This window comes from Microcaecilia unicolor, chromosome 5 (assembly GCF_901765095.1).
Source record: "Microcaecilia unicolor chromosome 5, aMicUni1.1, whole genome shotgun sequence".
Taxonomy (NCBI): Eukaryota; Metazoa; Chordata; class Amphibia; order Gymnophiona; family Siphonopidae; genus Microcaecilia; species Microcaecilia unicolor.
In genome coordinates this window covers 40625013-40645389 of record NC_044035.1, presented here as the reverse complement: position 1 = coordinate 40645389, position 20377 = coordinate 40625013, and the positions used below count along the sequence as shown (strand labels likewise).

The following is a 20377-nucleotide window of genomic DNA, read 5'->3' as shown; positions in this document are numbered from 1 at the left end:
CCCAGCACCACCAACCCCCCCCCCCCCGCCATTGCCAGAGTCCCCCTGCCACCAACGACTCCCCCCCCCGCCATTGCCAGAGCCCCCCCCTGCCACCAACGACTCCCTCCACCTCCTCTCCCGCCGCCAACCCTCCCCCGCTGACGTTGTTTACCTTTGCTGGCGGGGACCCCAACCCCCGCCAGCCGAGGTCCGCTTCCGCCTGCTTTTAAAAATAATTCTTCAGCTGGCGAGGGAACCCCAACCCCCGCCAGCCGCCGAGGTCTTCAAAGTTCTTGTTCGTCGTCCTCCTCCGTGGCCATGCTGTACGCTGCTGATTCGGAGTCTGTCTGACGTCGCACCACGTTGTACGCGCGTACAACGTGGTGCGACGTCAGACAGACTCCGAATCAACAGGGTACAGCATGGCCACGGAGGACAACGAACAAGAACTTTGAAGACCTCGGCGGCTGGCGGGGGTTGGGGTCCCCGCCAGCAAAGGTAAACAACATTAGCGGGGGAGGGTTGTCGGCGGGAGGGGGGCCAGGGCGAAATCTGCGGGGGCCCGGGCCCCTGTGGCCCCAGGCAGATACGCCCCTGGTCCACTCACTCTGCACATGGGCTAAGATTGCTGCATATCCTGTAACTTATAGCAGTTGCTCATATCTTATTCAACTGTACATGTAATTCGCCTTCACTTTAGTTACCCCTCTGTCCCAATCTATATATATAAAAGGCAACCCCAACGTTCTGAAGCCTCCACGGAAGTTGAGGCGCCCGAGATATCCGGTGTGCCCTGGAGTGTCTGCACCGCCCTCGCGTCAAAACGTCATGACGTCGAGGGCGGAGCTATAACACTCGAGGTCCCAAACCGAAACGCCACAGGCACGGCCACAGAGGTGCAGCAAACAAAAAAAAAAAACAAAAAAACCCTACCCACACACAGCGACGCCAAGACCGAACAAGGCAAGTAGCTCGGAGGGAGGGGGCCCCTTGCTAGCGCCCGTTTCATTGCCCTCAGAAACGGGCATTTATTCCTAGTGATTATATACTACCCACGTTGTATCCATCTACATATCTGCACTTAGCCCCTCGGCTACATAGAGTAAGATGCAATGCTGATACAGTTCTTACAATACAATGAAACATGTATGTTCTTTGAATGCTCTAATGTATGCTTTTGAGTGTTCATTAGTATTATGCTGCTATCGAATGATATCTGTTGTTTGAATGTTTTTCCATGCTATCTATTATGGTATCATTTGGATTGTACTGACATTTATCATATTTCTGTTATGATCTACAGTGCTGTTAAATATTTCTGATATTTCATGTTTTATTACTGAGTTTTAATGTTGCTGTTTTCCAAGTTTACCTCATTGATTATATTTGCTTATGTCTGGTATTTTACTATTATGCGGTTAACAGAATTGTAAGTTTTATGTTAAACATGCCTGTTGTACACCACCTTGAGTGAATCTTTTCATAAAAGTGGTTAATCTCAAATAATGCTGATTATCAAGCAACCTTTGGTGTCCCTCTGTATTCAGTTGTTGCAGTCATAAACTATAATATTCCTAATTCATTTTCAGACTATACGAAGCCAGAATATTTTATAAAGCCCGCTGCACTTAGTTGCTTTAATAGTGAAGGCTCTTTCCTGTGGGTGGCTGGAAATGTGGTTTCTTAAATTTTGCACTTTAGTAATGTGTTTTTCTGTGGTCATTCATTTTACTTCGCTTCATAATGTACTCACCAAGCTTCCCCTCCCCCTTCCCCATTAGATCCTCCCTCTCTCTTTGTGTTGAAGACTGTAAGGGAACGTGAGAGGAATTTTATCATTTGCGAAGACTGTTTTCTTCCTGCTTTAGCTTTGCATTGATATAACTTTTTTATGCATGTGGAAACATAAAACATAGGCAGCAAGGAAAACCAGCTTTAAAAAAATGTATTTGAAAAATTGAGAAGCAAATGTATTTAATAGTGAATATCATGTGGTGAGTAAAAGCAATGCAGCCACACGAGCCTTACTGTGGAAAAACAAGCTGGGGTTCAGAGCTCAGAAGCTATTGGGTTACTAGATTGCATCTGAGCTTCCATCACTAGCTGTGATTCTTGGATGACCTAGGACTGCAATAACAGCAGATTTTTGTGTCTCCAAGGAAAGGTCCCACAGGGATGGATTTCAGTGGGTTGATGACATACTGTTTGATCTCAAGACACAAATAAAATGTTGGCCAAGTTCATTTTATTATATTTTGTAGCAGCAGTTCACATTAAATGCACTTAGTTTCCTAACATAGTTAACACATGTTATGCTTTACACTTTTATAATACAACGAATTGATTTGACTGTTTTGTTGCAAGTCTGCCTCAACAATTGATCTCTACTAGAACATACTTTGTACAGTACCTCAAGTCAGTAGTAAGAGCAACTGTGCTGTGGAATAATTCATCCACTGGGTCTGTTGTGGGTTAGGAAACGAACTAATGAAATGTCATGATGCATTCTTCAATGCCGTGTACTAAAAAAACAGGATGAGTTAAAAGAATGCTTATTCCATGATGAGGTAGCCACCTTTCAGGTGTCTTAATTTTGTTTTGGTTTTTTTTGTATAATTGTAAAGATATGCAGTGATAGTTTCTACATCATATGTTTGAGTTAAAGGTATATGTGGGGCAGGGGGGTCCAGAGCCGAGGTGAGGGGGCATGTTTTAGCCCCCCCTCCCCCCATTGCCGACACCAACAACTTTGACCCCCCTCCCCGCCTGCTGGACGCCTACCTTTGCTGGCGGGGGACCCCAATCCCCGCTAGCCGAAGTCGTCTTCCTTCGTTTGATTTCTTCTGAATGAGTCTGTCTGACATCATGCACATACAACGTGCAGGACATCAGACTCACAGAAACAGAACGAAGCCTTGCAGTCTGCAGGGCTTTGTTCTGTTTCTGTGAGTCTGACGTCCTAGGACGTCAGACTCAGAAGAAACCAAACGAAGGAAGAAGGCTTCGGCTGGTGGGGGTTGGGGTCCCCTGCCAGCAAAGGTCGTAGGCGGCGGGTTGGCGGGTTGAGAGGGTCGCCAGCAGGGGGGTCCAGGCCCCATGACCCCATAGCAGCTACCCCCCTGATGTGGGGATTGATTTTAATTATTTGATACACCGCATTACACCATAAGGCATGAATTATACTTCTCCAATACAAATTAGCAATAAAAAAAAAATTCCAGAATCATAATGAATTGTAGAAAGTAGACATATAAACATGATTTTCAGCACTATACAAAACCGCAAGTAATTTTCAGTGCTCCTGATTTCTTCAGGTAACTGGTTCCCCAAAGCAGGGCGAAAATGACAAAAGGCCCACTTCATGGTTGTGGTTAGTCTAACCAAAGGATCAAAACTGACTTGAAGGAACATTCCTATTAATGAGATCAACAAGATATTCAGATGCCTTCAGTCTACAAGATATTCAGATGCCTTCAGTCTAAAGGCTTAAAATACTAAGCATAACATTTTAAACTTGGTCTTTGCAGACACTAGTAGCCAATGAAGATTGGCCAAAACTGGTGTGTTATGACAGACTTCCTCACACTCATAATTAAATGAGCTGCAGTATTTTGGACTAATAGTAATCTCTTTAAACTGACCCAAGTCAGACCATGAGAAAGCTAATTACAGTAGTCTAATCTTCTGGTTACCAGTACATGCATGATCTTCACCAAATTTGCTTTGGTCAAAATTGGTCGATCAACCTAAGATGGAAATGAGCTTTACTAACCTGAAGAGAGTTTCATTTGATCATCAAAATGAAAAACCTAGCGTTACAAAATCATGAACAATAAGAAACTCATTACCCTGAAAAAAGGGCTTAAATTTAGAGGATTGGATTTACAAGAAATCCACATTGATACTGATTTTTCCATATTTAATACAAATTCATGTTCAACCAGCCACCATTCCAATACTTCCAGTTTTTGATGAAAACTAGAAATAGCTTCTCATTGATCTTCCTTCATAAAAATGATCAACAATATCTGCAAAAAAAAAAAAATTAAAATCCGTTTCTTCTAAGAACCTTGCCAATAGAACTAAATACAAGTTAAACAAGAGTGATAAAGACCCCTGTGCAGAATTTGCACAGTTCAAGCTTACCGATTTGGAAACAGTCCAACAAGTAAGAAGAGAACCAATTTAACACCGTGGAATTTAGTCCAAAACTCAAAAAGTGTGTCATATGGGACACGGTGTCAGAAGCTGCACTCAAATCTGACTGGACTGGACCCACAAGACATCATAGCCCTGCTCTGCCTTCACCAGTCACATTAACAGCAGGTAACAAAAGAGATTCTGTACTATGATTAGATATATATCCTGATTTTCCTGTACAAATTCCACCAATTGGTCTAATACAGCTTTTTCCAACAAATTGGAAATGGGTTGAAAGTTAGCGTAGCCTTCAGCCTTTTTATTTTTTCCATTTAAGATGGGAATGACCGCTGCTGCCCTTTTCAGCTTTTCAGGAACAAGGCGCTCACTTAAAGATATTAGGAGTCCTTTTACCAAGCTGCAGTAAAAGGACCCCTGTGGTGGCATTGCTGTGTGGGTTTGCCGCTTGCTGAGGCCCCTTTTGCTGCAGCAGGTAAAAAGATGGGGGGGGGGGGTTGTTTTTATAACGGAAATGGCCTTGTGGTAAGTCAAGCATCTGCGGTGTGGCCCTTTCCTGGGGGGGGGGGGGGGGGGGGGGGGGGGGGAAGCCCGTACCATCTCCTATTTAGGAGGTGGTAAAGGCTCCTGCGGTAACCGGGCAGTGTGCAGGGTTTTCTGATTAGCTATGTAGGCTCCGGCGCTAATAAAAAAAAAAAAATTATTTTTTGAGACACAAATGGCGTGCGGCACACACCAGCACTACCGCTGGGCTCCAGTAGCCCAGCAGTAGGGCTGATTTGCTGCACACCTTGCTGTGCTAGCCCTACCGTGGCTCTGTAAAAGGGCTTCTTAGTGAGAAATGGCAAAAACTCTTTGCTAGCCTGATTAAGAATTTTATCCAAGACAACAGATGAGTGAATGCCTTGAATAAATTTACATTTTTTTCAGTTACCAATCCATGAGAATCGGAAGTGGTAGGGACAAAAAAAGTCATTGCTACCACAAGGACGGGAGGGGATGGATCAAAAGTGAATATGAACGGGGATGGGGACCAGATTATATTGACATGCACACCTTGATTGAGAAACTTGACACCAACACCACAGTTAAAAAATCAAGAGGCGCTCACCTTGATGAAAATTGGTGCATCTGTTCAGCAATTTTGGCAACAAGGGAGACCACTGATAAACTGGTGAGAGTATTTGTCGATTTGTTTCAAGCATTTTAGCAGAGTATAATCTCCACGGAGCTAGTCTGATCTATGTGACTGATAATGTAGCTAATTTGAAAGTAGCATTTCAAGATGAAGTGTGGATATGTTGCATAGGTCATAATCTTGTTATGATCTCCATCCATTTAAAACTGAATTTGATCCAAATGACCTCCCTGGTGAGGTAGGCGAACTTACAGCATTGTGCAAGGAAGTGGTTATACTTGCTAAACGAACAGTCAGCTGTTCAGTGAAAAAACACTTGAGCAGTGTGTCAACCAGTGGAACAGTGTTCTACTGACACTGAAATCTGTTGCAGAGACTATGAAGGAGCAGCATGCAATTGCCACTAAACCAGGTGCAAACAAGCAGCTCCTGACCAAATTATGTGTAATTGACTCCTTGCTGGCAGAAGTTATGGTGTTGGAACCATTTGACAGGGCTGCAAAAGTCATGTTGATAGATACTATGCTAGGGTTACCATATTTGCCCTAAGGAAAAAGACACATGCCCCACCCCTGTCACTCTCCGCCCCCTGTCACTTTGACCCCCCCCCCCCCCAAAGAAAGCCAGATTCCCCCTCCCATACCTTATTGTAGTTCCCTGGTGGTCTAGTGGCCTCTTTGGGGAAGGAATGAGCTCCCTCTTTCCTGCCCGGCGTAGCCGTATACCTGTCTTGCTCCCAGCACCGATTCAAAATGGCTGCCGAGAGTTCTGTGGAAGTCTCGCAAGGCTGCCGCTTGATCTCTCGGCAGCCATTTTGAAGCGGTGCTGTGAGCTAGACAGTCTGCAGCCACGCCAGGCAGGAAAGAGGGTGCTCTTTCCTGCCCAAAAGAGATCACTAGATCACCAGGACACTGCAATGAGGTAAAGGAGGGGATGATAGGACACCCTGAGGCCTGACTGCCCATTTGTCTGCAAATGCAGACAAACGGTCAGGCTGGCAAAACCCGCCATGATGCCCGGCTGTATCCTCTAAAAAGAGTACATGTCTGGGTAAAACCGGGTGTATGGTAACCCTATACTATGCCTTCACTACATCTTGTGGTCTCAAGAAAATATCAGTTGAAATGGCATCTGACCATTTCAAGCTCAGATAGCCATGTGATAGCATCCTTAAAGAATTGCCTTGCAGATCACATGGGTCACTGTTTTGGAGTTACAGGGTTGTTTGGATCTGATGACAGTCAAAGGGCGGAACAATTCCATAAACAGCCTGCAAACACCGATGGCAGATCAAGCTCTTTGAGGTGCAGCCAATTGCCAAAACATCCACAAGAAGAATCAGAAGCAGATCTGTCAGTGATCGACAAAGTAGATACATACGTATTGAGCTCAGACAAGAAATTCTGCTAGTCTTATACCTACTGGCAAGAGGTCCCATGTCTGGCAAAAACTGACACACATACCCTGTTTCCCCAAAAGTAAGACATCCCCCGAAAATAAGACCTAGTAGAGGTTTTCCTGAATTGGTAGATATAAGGCCTCCCCCGAAAGTAAGACCTAGCAAATTACTACTACTACTATTTAGCATTTCTATAGCGCTACAAGGCATACGCAGCGCTGCACAAACATAGAAGAAAGACAGTCCCTGCTCAAAGAGCTTACAATCTAATAGACAAAAAATAAAGTAATCAAATCAATTAATGTGACCGGGAAGGAAGAGAGGAGGGTAGGTGGAGGCGAGTGGTTACGAGTCAAAAGCAATGTTAAAGAGGTGGGCTTTCAGTCTAGATTTAAAGGTGGCCAAGGATGGGGCAAGACGTAGGGGCTCAGGAAGTTTATTCCAGGCGTAGGGTGCAGCGAGACAGAAGGCGCGAAGTCTGGAGTTGGCAGTAGTGGAGAAGGGAACAGATAAGAAGGATTTATCCATGGAGCGGAGTGCACGGGAAGGGGTGTAGGGAAGGACGAGTGTGGAGAGATACTGGGGAGCAGCAGAGTGAATACATTTATAGGTTAGTAGAAGAAGTTTGAACAGGATGCGAAAACGGATAGGGAGCCAGTGAAGGGTCTTGAGGAGAGGGGTAGTATGAGTAAAGCGACCCTGGCGGAAGACGAGACGGGCAGCAGAGTTTTGAACCGACTGGAGAGGGGAGAGGTGACTAAGTGGGAGGCCAGCAAGAAGCAGATTGCAGTAGTCTAAACGAGAGGTGACAAGGGTGTGGATGAGGGTTTTGGTAGAGTGCTCGGAAAGAAAGGGGCGGATTTTACGGATGTTGTAAAGAAAGAAACGACAGGTCTTGGCGGTCTGCTGGATATGAGCAGAGAAGGAGAGAGAAGAGTCAAAGATGACCCCAAGGTTTCGAGCTGAGGAGACAGGGAGAATGAGAGAGCCATCAACAGAAATAGAAAACGGGGGGAGCGGGGAGGTGGGTTTGGGGGGGGGAAATGAGAAGCTCGGTTTTGGTCATATTTAATTTCAGGTGGCGTTGAGACATCCAGGCAGCAATGTCAGACAAGCACGCTGAAACTTTGGTTTGGATGCAAGGTGAGATATCAGGGGTAGAAAGGTAGATTTGGGAGTCATCAGCATAGAGATGGGAGGAAAAGCCATGGGATGAGATTAATGAACCAAGGGAAGAAGTGTAGATAGAAAAGAGGAGGGGACCAAGAACAGAACCCTGAGGTACGCCGACAGGCAGAGGGATAGAGGTAGAAGAGGATCCACCAGAGTGAACACTAAAGGTGCGGAGGGAGAGGTAGGAAGAGAACCAGGAAAGGACAGAGTCCTGGAATCCAAGTGAGGACAGGGTATCGAGAAGTATGCTGTGATCGACAGTGTCAAAAGCAGCGGAAAGATCAAGAAGAATGAGGATGGAATATTGACCTCTGGATTTAGCCAGTAATAGGTCATTGGAGACTTTAGTAAGCGCAGTTTCAGTTGAGTGGAGAGGGCGAAAACCAGATTGTAGTGGGTCAAGAATAGCATGTGAGGAGAGAAAATCAAGGCAGCGGCAGTGAACAGCACGCTCAAGTAATTTGGAGAGAAAAGGAAGGAGGGAGATGGGTCGGTAATTAGAGGGACAAGTAGGGTCAAGTGAAGGCTTCTTAAGGAGAGGTGTGACCACAGCATGTTTAAAGGCAACAGGGACAGTCGCAGTGGAAAGTGAGAGGTTGAGAATGTGACAGATAAAAGGAATAAGAGTAGGAGAGATGGCATTAAGAAGGTGGGTGGAAATGGGATCAGAGGAACAGGTGGTACATTTTGAGGAAGAAAGGAGAAGTGTAGTTTCCTCAATAGTAACTTCAGGAAAGGAGGAAAGGTAATGAGGGGAAGGAGAGAGAGGGGAACGGACTAGTGGAGGGAGAGCTGGTGAGGTAGAGAAAGCAAGGTTTATCTTTTGAACCTTGTTGTGAAAGAATTCAGCAAGGGTCTGAGGAGATAATGAGGGGGGAGTTGGAGGAGGGGGCACCTTGAGGAGAGAGTTCAATGTGGTGAAGAGAAGTCGAGGATTAGAGCCAAGAGAGTTGGTCAGTTGGATATAATAATCCTGTTTGGCACGTAAAAGAGCAGATTGGAAGGAGGTCAGCATGAACTTAAAGTGTAAGAAATCAGCAAGGGCCCGAGATTTCCGCCAGAGGCGTTCGGCGGAGCGGGCACAGGAACATAGGTAGCGGATATTAGAAGTCAGCCAAGGTTGGGGGTTTTGTACGCCTTACAGGGCGGGTCATCAAAGGTGCAAGAGTGTCTAAGGCAGAGGATAGAGTATTGTTTTAAGAAGAAACAGCCTCGTTGACAGACGTGGATGGTGCCACAGTAGAGAGGAGGTTTGAAACATGGGAGGATAGAGATGAAGGGTCAATATCGTGAAGATTCCTAGATAAATTAGATAGGATAGGACGGGACTGGGAGGGAGGAGATTTAAGTGTGAAAGTTATAAGATGGTGATCAGAGGAGGGATGATCAGAGGCAAGGAAACGAAGGTGAACAGTTGGAGGAGAAGATGAGATCAAGACAGTGACCATTTTGATGAGTGGGGGAGGTGAAGCATAGTTAGAGATTAAAGGACGACGTTAAAGCGAGTAACTTGGAAATATAAGAGTTGGAAGGATCATTAGCAGGAATATTAAAGTCACCAAGGATGAGAGAGGGGAAGGAAGGATCATGGAAGAAGGCAAGCCAGGCGTCAAAGTCACTGAGAAAGGATGAAAGCAGGGCCGCCCCCCCCCCCCCCCCTCCGTCGCTCCCAGAACTAACCTTAAACGCCTCCTTTCACCTTCGCAGCAAGCAGCAGCAGGGCAGACCTTGCCTTCCTTCCATGCCCTGCCCTCGCGGATGTTACGTCAGGCAAGGGCGGGACACGGAAGGAAGGAGTAGCCTGTCCTGCTGCTGCTTGCTGTGAAGGTGAAAGGAGGCGTTTAAGGTTAGTTCCGGGAGCGACGGAGGGCGGGCGGGCCAACCCTGATGCTTCCCGAAAAATAAGACAGCCCCTGAAAATAAGACCTAGCACATTTTGGGGGGGCAAAAATTAATATAAGACAGTGTCTTATTTTCGGGGAAACACGGTAGGACCTCTGTTGAGACTCCTGCCACCAGCACATCATTTCTTTTTCAGTTGCAGGACGAACAGTTGAGGAACGCAAAATAGAACTGAGCTCTGGCTCTATAGGTGGATTATTTTTACATAGTTTGACGTGATTGTTTTCTCGCAGACCATGGTTAATGGGTTTCTTGCATATTTTGCAAAGTAATACCTTTTTTTTTTTGTCAAATTTTAACAAGTTATAAAACACATTTTATGTTTTGTTTGAATTTTTCGAGATCTTTTAAATGTGGATTGCGCAGGGGGATGGGAAAGAAAACTGTGGGGATGGGGACCAGATTGTGATCTGTGCACGCCTCTAGTTTGAGTATATGTCCTCCAAATTTATGTTGATTTGAAACTGTTGCAACTCAGTTGTTGCTTTTAGGATATGTTTATAATTTTAATGCGGTATCTTCCAAACAAAAGTATCCCTGGAGATATTTTTTTCTAATGTTGTGTCATAATATATAAATGTACTTCAGAGTAGGGCTAATTGCTCTGTTCTGAAGTAGATGTGGTAGGGGGGTGGGGGTTAGGTAGAATTTGTGCTGGGAATGTTTTTGTGAAGCAGATAAACATCAGTTAGTGTTCGAGACAGAATTATCAAATATACAAACACTAGTTAAAAAAGCCCCGTTTCTGATGCAAATGAAACGGGGGCTAGCAAGGTTTTCTTCAGAGTGTGCATGTGGGAGTGTGTGTCCCTGCCCCCTCTCCCTCCCCCTCCCCCCTCCGAGTCCAGTCCTTCAGTGTTAAGTTTCCTGCTGTTCTGTGTTTTTGTTACAGAGAGAGTGAGGGCATCTCTCTCCCCTCCCCCCTCTGAGTCCTTCACTGTGTGAGATTTCGTGCTGTGCTGTTTTCCTTCACTCATGGGGAAACCGGATATCTCTGGCGCTTCACACTTCCGGCTGGAGGCTTCATAGAACGTTGGTCTTGCCTTTTATATATATAATAATATAAGATTTTAGAGCAGTAGCCTAGTTGTTAGATCAGTGGGCTGAGAACCAGGGAAGCCAGGGTTAAAATCCCACTGATACTCTTTGTAATCTTTGCAAAGGTCATTTCATGTTCCTTGGTCTCAGGGAGAATATTAGATTGTAGCCTTCTGGGGACAGGGAAATAACCTACTGTGCCTGAATTTTCTCCGAGGACAAGCAGGCTGCTTGTTCTCACGACTGGGTGACGTCCGCGTCAGCCCCCCACCAACCGGAAGAAGCTTTGCGGGCGGTCCGCACGCAGGGCACGCCCACCGCGCATGCGCGGCCGTCTTCCCGCCCGTGCGCTCCCGCTCCCGCTAGTTCCTTTTTTTCCGCGACTGGAGAGAGCCGTGCTTTTGCCGCTCTCTCTATCTTCAGCCCCGGAAAAACCGTCGCGTTTACGCGAGTCTCTTATTTTTCACTTTAATTTTACTTTATTAGTTGCCGCGCGCTCCACTTTCTTTTTCTTAAAAAAAAAAAAAAAAAAAAAGGAGCACGCGCTCTCATTTTCCCTCGTTTCTAGCGGGGGCGTCGCGTTGCGGCCTAGTGGCCGCATGGTCGATTTCTTTTTTCGAGGTGTGATTACCGCCACCATCGACGACTTTAACTTCGCCGACGCGATTTTTCCGTCGATGTCCTCGAAGGTCCCAAGTGGATTTAAAAAGTGTGGTCGGTGCGGCCGGCCGATCTCGCAGACCGACACCCACGCTTGGTGCCTCCAGTGCCTCGGGCCGGAGCATAATATCAAGTCGTGTTCCCTGTGTCTCGGTCTCCGGAAACGGACTCAGGTTGCGAGGCAAGTTCTTCGGGACCGTCTTTTTGGAACTTGCGCCAGCCCCTCGACGTCGACCTCGACGGCATCGGTATCGACGGCCGGTTCTTCGGTACCGGTATCGATGCCCGAGAAATCGGCACCGATGGCATCGACCCCAGGAGCACAGGTCCCGTCGGCCCGCCGGCGAGGGTAGGGGTGAGAGGCCGCGTGGGCAATCGGCCCCGGTCACTCCCTCGGCCCATGGCCCTCGGGACCGAACCCTGTCGGACCCGGTTCCTCGCGACCGAGGGGGATCGACCTCCTCCTCCTCTGCTCCACCTGGCGCCGATGACGGGCATCGCAAAAAGTCACACAAGCACCGTCATCGGTCGCCCTCGATGCACCAGGGTTCCGGTGCTGGCAAGGAGTCGACGCCGAAGCGTCCGCGTCGAGAGGAGAGATCCCCTTCGGTTGTGGAGGTACCGCCGCGTCAGGGTCCCAGCACTTCGGTGCCGTCTCCTGGACCCGAGCAGCTTCTGGCACCGACACCTCTACCGGCCCCACAGTCTTTCCCGGCAGCGGGCCTGGACGAGTGCCTCCGAGCCATCCTTCCGGGGATCCTGGAAGGGCTGATGCGCCAGGCTGTGCCGGCGCCGGGGGTGCTTGCGCCCTCGGCGCCGTTGACTGTGGCGCCGGCGAGCTCTAGCCCGGTGCCGAGGCCGTCGACACCGCCGCCGCTTGCGGCGCCGGTCTCGACCGCCACGCAGGTGGAGTCCCCGTCGACGTCGATGGAGGGAGCTTCGTCCCCGCCGGCGCGGGAGTCCACCGCTCGACGACACCGAGGCCTCGGTGCCTCGACGTCGAGCCGGGCCCGGTTAAGGACTCAGCTACATGAGCTCATGTCCGATACCGAGGAAGAGGCCTCGTGGGGGGAAGAGGAGGACCCCAGATATTTCTCCTCAGAGGAGTCTGCGGGCCTCCCCTCTGACCCCACGCCTTCACCGGAGAGGAAACTCTCACCCCCGGAGAGCCTCTCCTTTGCCTCTTTTGTTAGGGATATGTCTATCTGCATTCCCTTCCCCGTGGTCTCTGTGGATGAGCCGAGGGCTGAGATGCTCGAGGTCCTCGACTATCCATCACCACCTAGAGAGTCCTCCACGGTGCCGTTGCACAATGTCCTCAAAGAGACACTGCTTCGGAACTGGATGAGACCGCTATCTAATCCCATCATCCCCAAGAAAACGGAATCCCAGTACAGAATCCACTCTGACCCAGAGTTAATGCAGCCCCAATTGCCCCATGACTCGGCGGTCGTGGATTCTGCTCTCAAGAGGGCACGGAGTTCGAGGGATACCGCCTCGGCGCCCCCGGGGCGGGAGTCTCGCACTCTGGACTCGTTCGGGAGGAAGGCCTACCAATCCTCCATGTTCGTGACCCGCATCCAGTCATACCAGCTCTAAACGAGCATCCACATGCGGAACAATGTAAAGCAACTGGCGGACCTGGTCGATAAGCTCCCGCCGGAGCAGTCCAGGCCTTATCAGGAGGTGGTCAGGCAGCTGAAGGCGTGCAGAAAGTTCCTGTCCAGGGGTATCTATGACCCCTGTGACGTGGCATCTCGTGCTGCGGCCCAAGGTATAGTGATGCGCAGGCTCTCATGGCTGCGTGCCTCTGACCTGGACAACCGCACCCAGCAGAGACTGGCTGACGTCCCTTGCCGGGGGGATAACATTTTTGGTGAGAAGGTCGAGCAGCTGGTGGACCAACTGCATCAGCGGGAAACCGCCCTCGACAAGCTCTCCCACCGGGCGCCTTCAGCATCCACCTCAGCAGGTGGACGTTTTTCCCGGGCCCGGCAGGCTGCACCCTATTCTTTTGCAAAGCGTAGGTACACCCAGCCGGCCCGAAGGCCTTGTCAGGCACAGGGACAGCCCCAGCGCGCTCGTTCTCGTCAACAGCGTGCGCCTAAGCAGCCCCCTGCGCCTCCACAGCAAAAGCCGGGGACGGGCTTTTGACTGGATCCACGGGAACATAGCCGCCCTCAAAGTGTCCGTACCGGACGATCTGCCGGTCGGAGGGAGGTTAAAATTTTTTCACCAAAGGTGGCCTCTCATAACCTCCGACCAGTGGGTTCTCCAAATAGTGCGGTGCGGATACGCCCTGAATTTGGCCTCCCTGCCACCAGATTGTCCTCCGGGAGCTCAATCCTTCAGCTCCCATCACAAGCAGGTACTTGCAGAGGAACTCTCCGCCCTTCTCAGCGCCAATGCGGTCGAGCCCTTACCACCCGGGCAGGAAGGGCAGGGATTCTATTCCAGGTACTTCCTTGTGGAAAAGAAAACAGGGGGGATGCGTCCCATCCTAGACCTGAGAGGCCTGAACAAATTCCTGGTCAAAGAAAAGTTCAGGATGCTTTCCTTGGGCACCCTTCTGCCAATGATTCAGAAAAACGATTGGCTATGTTCCCTGGATTTAAAGGATGCATACACTCACATCCCGATACTGCCAGCTCACAGACAGTATCTCCGATTCCGCCTGGGCACACGGCACTTTCAGTATTGTGTGCTGCCCTTTGGGCTCGCCTCTGCCCCACGAGTGTTTACAAAGTGCCTCGTGGTGGTTGCGGCGTATCTACGCAAGCTGGGAGTGCACGTGTTCCCATATCTCGACGATTGGCTGGTCAAGAACACCTCGGAGGCAGGAGCCCTCCGGTCCATGCAGTGCACTATTCAACTTCTGGAGCTGCTGGGGTTTGTGATAAATTACCCAAAGTCCCATCTCCAGCCAACCCAGTCTCTGGAATTCATAGGAGCTCTGCTGAATACCCAGACAGCTCAGGCCTTCCTTCCCGAAGCGAGGGCCAACAACCTCCTGTCCCTGGCTTCGCGGACCAGAGCGTCTCAGCAGGTCACAGCTCGGCAGATGTTGAGACTTCTGGGTCATATGGCCTCCACAGTTCATGTGACTCCCATGGCTCGTCTTCACATGAGATCTGCTCAATGGACCCTAGCTTCCCAGTGGTTCCAAGCCACCGGGAATCTAGAAGATGTCATCCGGCTCTCCACCAGTTGCCGCACTTCACTGCTCTGGTGGACCATTCGGACCAATTTGACTCTGGGACGTCCATTCCAAATTCCGCAGCCCACGAAAGTGCTGACGACGGATGCATCTCGCCTGGGGTGGGGAGCTCATGTCGATGGGCTATACACCCAGGGTCTGTGGTCCCTCCAGGAAAAGGATCTGCAGATCAACCTCCTGGAGCTCCGAGCGATCTGGAACGCACTGAAGGCTTTCAGAGATCGGCTGTCCTACCAAATTATTCAAATTCGGACAGACGATCAGGTTGCAATGTATTACACCAACAAGCAGGTGGGCACCGGATCTCGCCCCTTGTATCAGGAAGCCGTCGGGATGTGGCGCTGGGCCGGCCGGTTCGGCATGCTTCTCCAAGCCACATACCTGGCAGGCGTAAACAACAGTCTGGCCGACAGACTGAGCAGAGTCATGCAACCGCACGAGTGGTCGCTTCATTCCAGAGTGGTACGCAAGATCTTCCGAGAGTGGGGCACCCCCTCGGTGGACCTTTTCGCCTCTCAGACCAACCACAAGCTGCCTCTGTTCTGTTCCAGACTACAGGCACACGGCAGGCTAGCGTCGGATGCCTTTCTCCTCCATTGGGGAACCGGCCTCCTGTATGCTTATCCTCCCATACCTTTGGTGGGGAAGACCTTACTGAAGCTCAAGCAAGACCACGGCACCATGATTCTGATAGCGCCCTTTTGGCCCCGTCAGATCTGGTTCCCTCTTCTTCTGGAGTTGTCCTCAGAAGAACCGTGGAGATTGGAGTGTTTTCCGACTCTCATTTCGCAGAACGACGGAGCGTTGCTGCATCCCAACCTTCAGTCCCTGGCTCTCACGGCCTGGATGTTGAGGGCGTAGACTTCACTGCGTTGGGTCTGTCTGAGGGTGTCTCCCGTGTCTTGCTTGCCTCTAGGAAGGATTCCACTAAAAAGAGTTACTTTTTCAAGTGGAGGAGGTTTGTCGTTTGGTGTGAGAGCAAGGCCCTAGAACCTCGTTCTTGCCCTGCACAGAACCTGCTTGAATACCTTCTGCACTTGTCAGAGTCTGGTCTCAAGACCAACTCAGTAAGGAATCACCTTAGTGCGATTAGTGCTTACCATTATCGTGTGGAAGGTAAAGCCATCTCTGGAGAGCCTTTAGTCGTTCGATTCATGAGAGGCTTGCTTTTGTCAAAGCCCCCTATCAAGCCTCCTACAGTGTCATGGGATCTCAACGTCGTCCTCACCCAGCTGATGAAACCTCCTTTTGAGCCACTGAATACCTGCCATCTGAAGTACTTGACCTGGAAGGTCATTTTCTTGGTGGCAGTTACTTCAGCTCGTAGGGTCAGTGAGCTTCAAGCCCTAGTAGCTCATGCTCCATATACCAAATTTCATCACAACAGAGTAGTGCTCCGCACCCACCCAAAGTTCCTGCCGAAGGTGGTGTCGGAGTTCCATCTTAACCAGTCAATTGTCTTGCCAACATTCTTCCCCAGGCCGCATACCCGCCCTGCTGAACGTCAGTTGCACACATTGGACTGCAAGAGAGCATTGGCCTTCTACTTGGAGCGGACACAGCCCCACAGACAAGTCCGCCCAATTGTTTGTTTCTTTCGACCCTAACAGGCTAGGGGTCGCTGTCGGGAAACGCACCATCTCCAATTGGCTAGCAGATTGCATTTCCTTCACTTACGCCCAGGCTGGGCTGGCTCTTGAGGGTCATGTCACGGCTCATAGTGTTAGAGCCATTGCAGCGTCAGTGGCCCACTTGAAGTCAGCCACTATTGAAGAGATTTGCAAGGCTGCGACATGGTCATCTGTCCACACATTCACATCACATTACTGCCTCCAGCAGGATACCCGACGCGACAGTCGGTTCGGGCAGTCGGTGCTGCAGAATCTGTTTGGGGTGTAAATCCAACTCCACCCTCCAGGACCCGAATTTATTCTGGTCAGGCTGCACTCTCAGTTAGTTGTTCTTCGTAGGTCAATTTCTGTTATATCCTCGCCGTTGCGAGGTTCCATTGACCTGGGTTCTTGTTTTGAGTGAGCCTGAGAGCTAGGGATACCCCAGTCGTGAGAACAAGCAGCCTGTTTGTCCTCGGAGAAAGTGAATGATACATACCTGTAGCAGGTGTTCTCCGAGGACAGCAGGCTGATTGTTCTCGCCTACCCTCCCTCCTCCCCTTTGGAGTTGCGTTTCATAATTTTGTTTGTCATTCAACTGGCGGGAGCGGTCGCGCACGGGCGGGAAGACGGCCGCGCATGCGCGGTGGGCGTGCCCTGCGTGCGGACCGCCCGCGAAGCTTCTTCCGGTTGGTGGGGGGCTGACGCGGACGTCACCCAGTCGTGAGAACAATCAGCCTGCTGTTCTCGGAGAACACCTGCTACAGGTATGTATCATTCACTTTGTAACTCGCACCTTGAGCTACCTATGAAAAGGTATGAGCTTAAACACAGATAATAAGATTGTGTAATATTATAGTATTAATCAAGTGGAAAGGGCATTCCAGAACAGAGTTCGCATGGTATGAAGCTCAAAGGGGAATCAGAGGTGTTCAAACAGCCCACAGAGCTTTTTTCCAGCCCCCTATATGTTCCTGCCTACAGCTGAATCTGACTTATAGTAGTTTTTCCTTTTTTTTTTTTTTAATCTTTCATGGTAGCAGCAAAGCTGGCAGGGTTTCCAGTCTCCACCAGCCAAAGACAATGATGGTAATACAGCATGGCAGCAAACTCAGCAAGTTCAAAGAAGGATTCCCTCCTTCCCCCCATCAGCCCTTTTGTTGATTTCAATTGTCCTATGATTGTAAACCCCTTTGTACAAAAGGTGATATACTAAACTATGTATGGTCCTTCTCGTGAAAAGTTTGGGTAACCCTGGGGTACATTCAGGAGTTACATCATAAAGTATTGCTTAATGGGAAAAAGTGGTAGATGCATGGAAGGGAGGGGAGGTGGATACAAAAATATCAGAATTAAAAAAAAAATACACCATGGGATATGAACAGAGGATCCTGGATTTTGAAGGAAAAGACATCAGCTGTGGTCTATGATTATTGTACTGGGAATGAATTTAGGCAGACTAGGCAGGCCTTAGTCTTTATCTACCATCATATTTCTGTTTCAGATTTTATGAAATTCCTATAATGTCCTTTTATTTTTCAGGATAAGGAAATCTGCATTGGTGTCAACAATCAAAGCTATATATGTGAAACCGGACACTGCTGTGGGCCGTCTCAATGCTGCAATTATTACTATGAACTTTGGTGTAAGTTTTTCTTTCTTTCTTTATTTTTGTTCCTAATCTGTTTTAATGAATTTTCTGGCTTGCTGCTTTTTGTGTGTAGTTTAATGATTTTGTATGATCTTGCACCATTTCAGACCTCCTGATGATTTTTCCTGACTCCTTTAGAGAAGTGTGTTTATATTTCCTGTTTAGGTATTCTTTGTCATTTTGTAAATGAATGACTAATGAGAACATCATGCTTCTTTGTTGGTGACCATATTTCAACAGATAACCAGTGAGCAGATTGTTCTGAAAATTTGGATGGAACAGTTGAAAGTTGCTTAGAGATGCTATAGCTTAAATTGTGTGGTGCTGCGTTGCTCCTCTTCATTGGGATTGGTACTTTCTTGCCAGCATCACACACTACACAGGTTTAAGGTGCAGTAAACCAGGAATGAAGCTATGGGGGGGGGGGGCATCCCTAATATTGGCCCCCCCCCCCCCCCCCCCCGTTGAGTGCTCAGGCTTTGTGTGAGATTGTCTGTCTGGTGTCCTCCTGCCTCTGGCACCATGGCATGGCCCTGTAGCTCTCTCCCCCCCCCCCCACCCCCCCCCCAGTCTGATATCTGTGCCTTCTCTCCCTTCCCTCCACGCCTTCGTGGTTCTACATCCATGCCCCACACACTATAGTCCTCTGACCTTCCGCAGACCTGCTAAGTCTCCCACTTTGACAGGTTATCTCCTTCTCTCCCACTGGGACAGCTTAAACTCCTGCTTGGGAGTCTGCTTACAATTCTGCTCATCTTTCTTCTTCTCCCTCCCCCATATGGTCCTGCATCTCCCCTTCATAATAGCTCTGTGGACTTCCCTTTCTACTCAAATATTCCTTTCGCATCTCCTTAATTTCTATTGCAGCAGCATTGGTACCATAAAGAGCAGGACCATGAAGCTTCGCACTCAAATGTGCTGAAAGTTTTGTTGGGTGTCCCCCCCCCCCCCCCCCCCCCCACATGGCAACATGAAGTGTGTTTCAGGGAGCAGGACCTGTAGTGACTTTCCTCGCACTTGAGCGTGATGCTTGCAGTGCTGCTCTTCTTTGGTATGATGCTATTGCAGTAGAAATTAAGGAGCCGCAAAAGGGCAGCACACGGGAGTTATGAAGGGGAGATGCTGGACCATAAGGGGAAGGGAGAAAGCGAGGAAAGATACTCACTGGGCCATCTGGGGGAAGTTCAAAGAAGAAAGGATGCTTGATAAGAGGATGGGGGAAGAGGGGAGAGATGGTGGAGGGGAAAGTGAGAGATGCTGCACCATGTTGGGGAGGAGGGGTGGTGCTAGATAAAAGGATGGGAGAGGGTCTGATGATAGAGATAGAAGAAGGCAACTGACTGAAAGATGTTAGGGGTGGGAGAAGGGGGCTGGGGAGAAGCATGAGCCTGTAGTGAGTGGAACAAAGGGTGAAGAAGTGGAGAGATGGTATAAAGGGTTAGGGGGCCTAGGAAGCAGTATAAAGAGATGGGACTATGGAAAGGCAGGGAGAATATAAAAATAGAGATAAATTGAGGAGGAATTGGAAACTGGGTAGGGGATAACAAAGATAGCCTAGGAAGAAGGGTTGAGTTACAGGGAAGGAGCTGGGGCTAGTGAGGGAATGAGAGAGAAAAGTAGATGGCTTGTGGGAGATAAGTCTCCCACTTTTCACCTACTTACCATCTTTCTAAGTACTGGAGGATGAAAGAAGGCGAAGATGAGCCTACACTGTTAACTAGGAATAGGCAAGGAGAAATGGAGACTGGAAAGATGAGAAGATCAATGTTAGATATAGAGAAGGAAAGAAAGATTATGGGGAGAGAGAAGAAATGTAAAGGAGATGCTGCAAGAATCACACAAGGAAATGGAAAATACAGACCGGAACCAACCTGGTCAGAAAAATTAACTTGGAAATGCGGCAGGGAGGGTCGGCGGTGGTGGCGGCAGGGGGTGGGGTCAATAGCAGGCGGCAGGGGGAGGCGGCTAAAAAGTGCCACCCACCTCGGGCTCTGGCCCCCCCCTCCCGGCGAGGTCTGGCTACGCCCCTGCTCTCAGCACTCTGGTGTTTCAATTGATAATGGAACAGTGGGGAATTCCGGTTCTGGATCTTTTTGCCTCCGGTCTCAATGCAAAGGTGCCCCGCTTTTTCATTCGTCGGAAAGACTCCGCAGCGGCGGAGATAGATGCCCTCTTACAACAGTGGCCTCCCGGTCTTCTGTACTCGTTTCCTCCCTGGCCCCTCTTGGGTCGCCTTTTACAAAGGATCGAGGCTCACAGGGGGGTCCAGTAGTCCTAGTGGCGCTGGATTGGCCTCGCCATCCGTGGTACGCAGACCTCCAACGACTTCGGTCTGCGCCTCCTCTTCGTCTCCCTCTGTCTCAATGCTCACACGCACTTGTGCAGGATGGTATGGCCAGACAAGGAAGTGGGAGATGTTCTCTCCAGCCATCCTTGCATTATCTTTTGC

The 20377-nt window shown here is 49.3% G+C and overlaps 1 protein-coding gene across 1 annotated transcript in view; it reads left to right on the top strand.

Moving 5' to 3' along the window:
• The window catches only part of WBP1L (WW domain binding protein 1 like), a 118613-nt gene that overhangs the window by 65619 nt on the left and 32617 nt on the right, over nt 1-20377 (top strand). The window contains exon 2 of the mRNA XM_030202823.1: nt 17820-17922. Within this exon, the coding sequence (XP_030058683.1) occupies nt 17820-17922 (103 nt within the window). The remainder of the gene's footprint in view (nt 1-17819; nt 17923-20377) is intronic.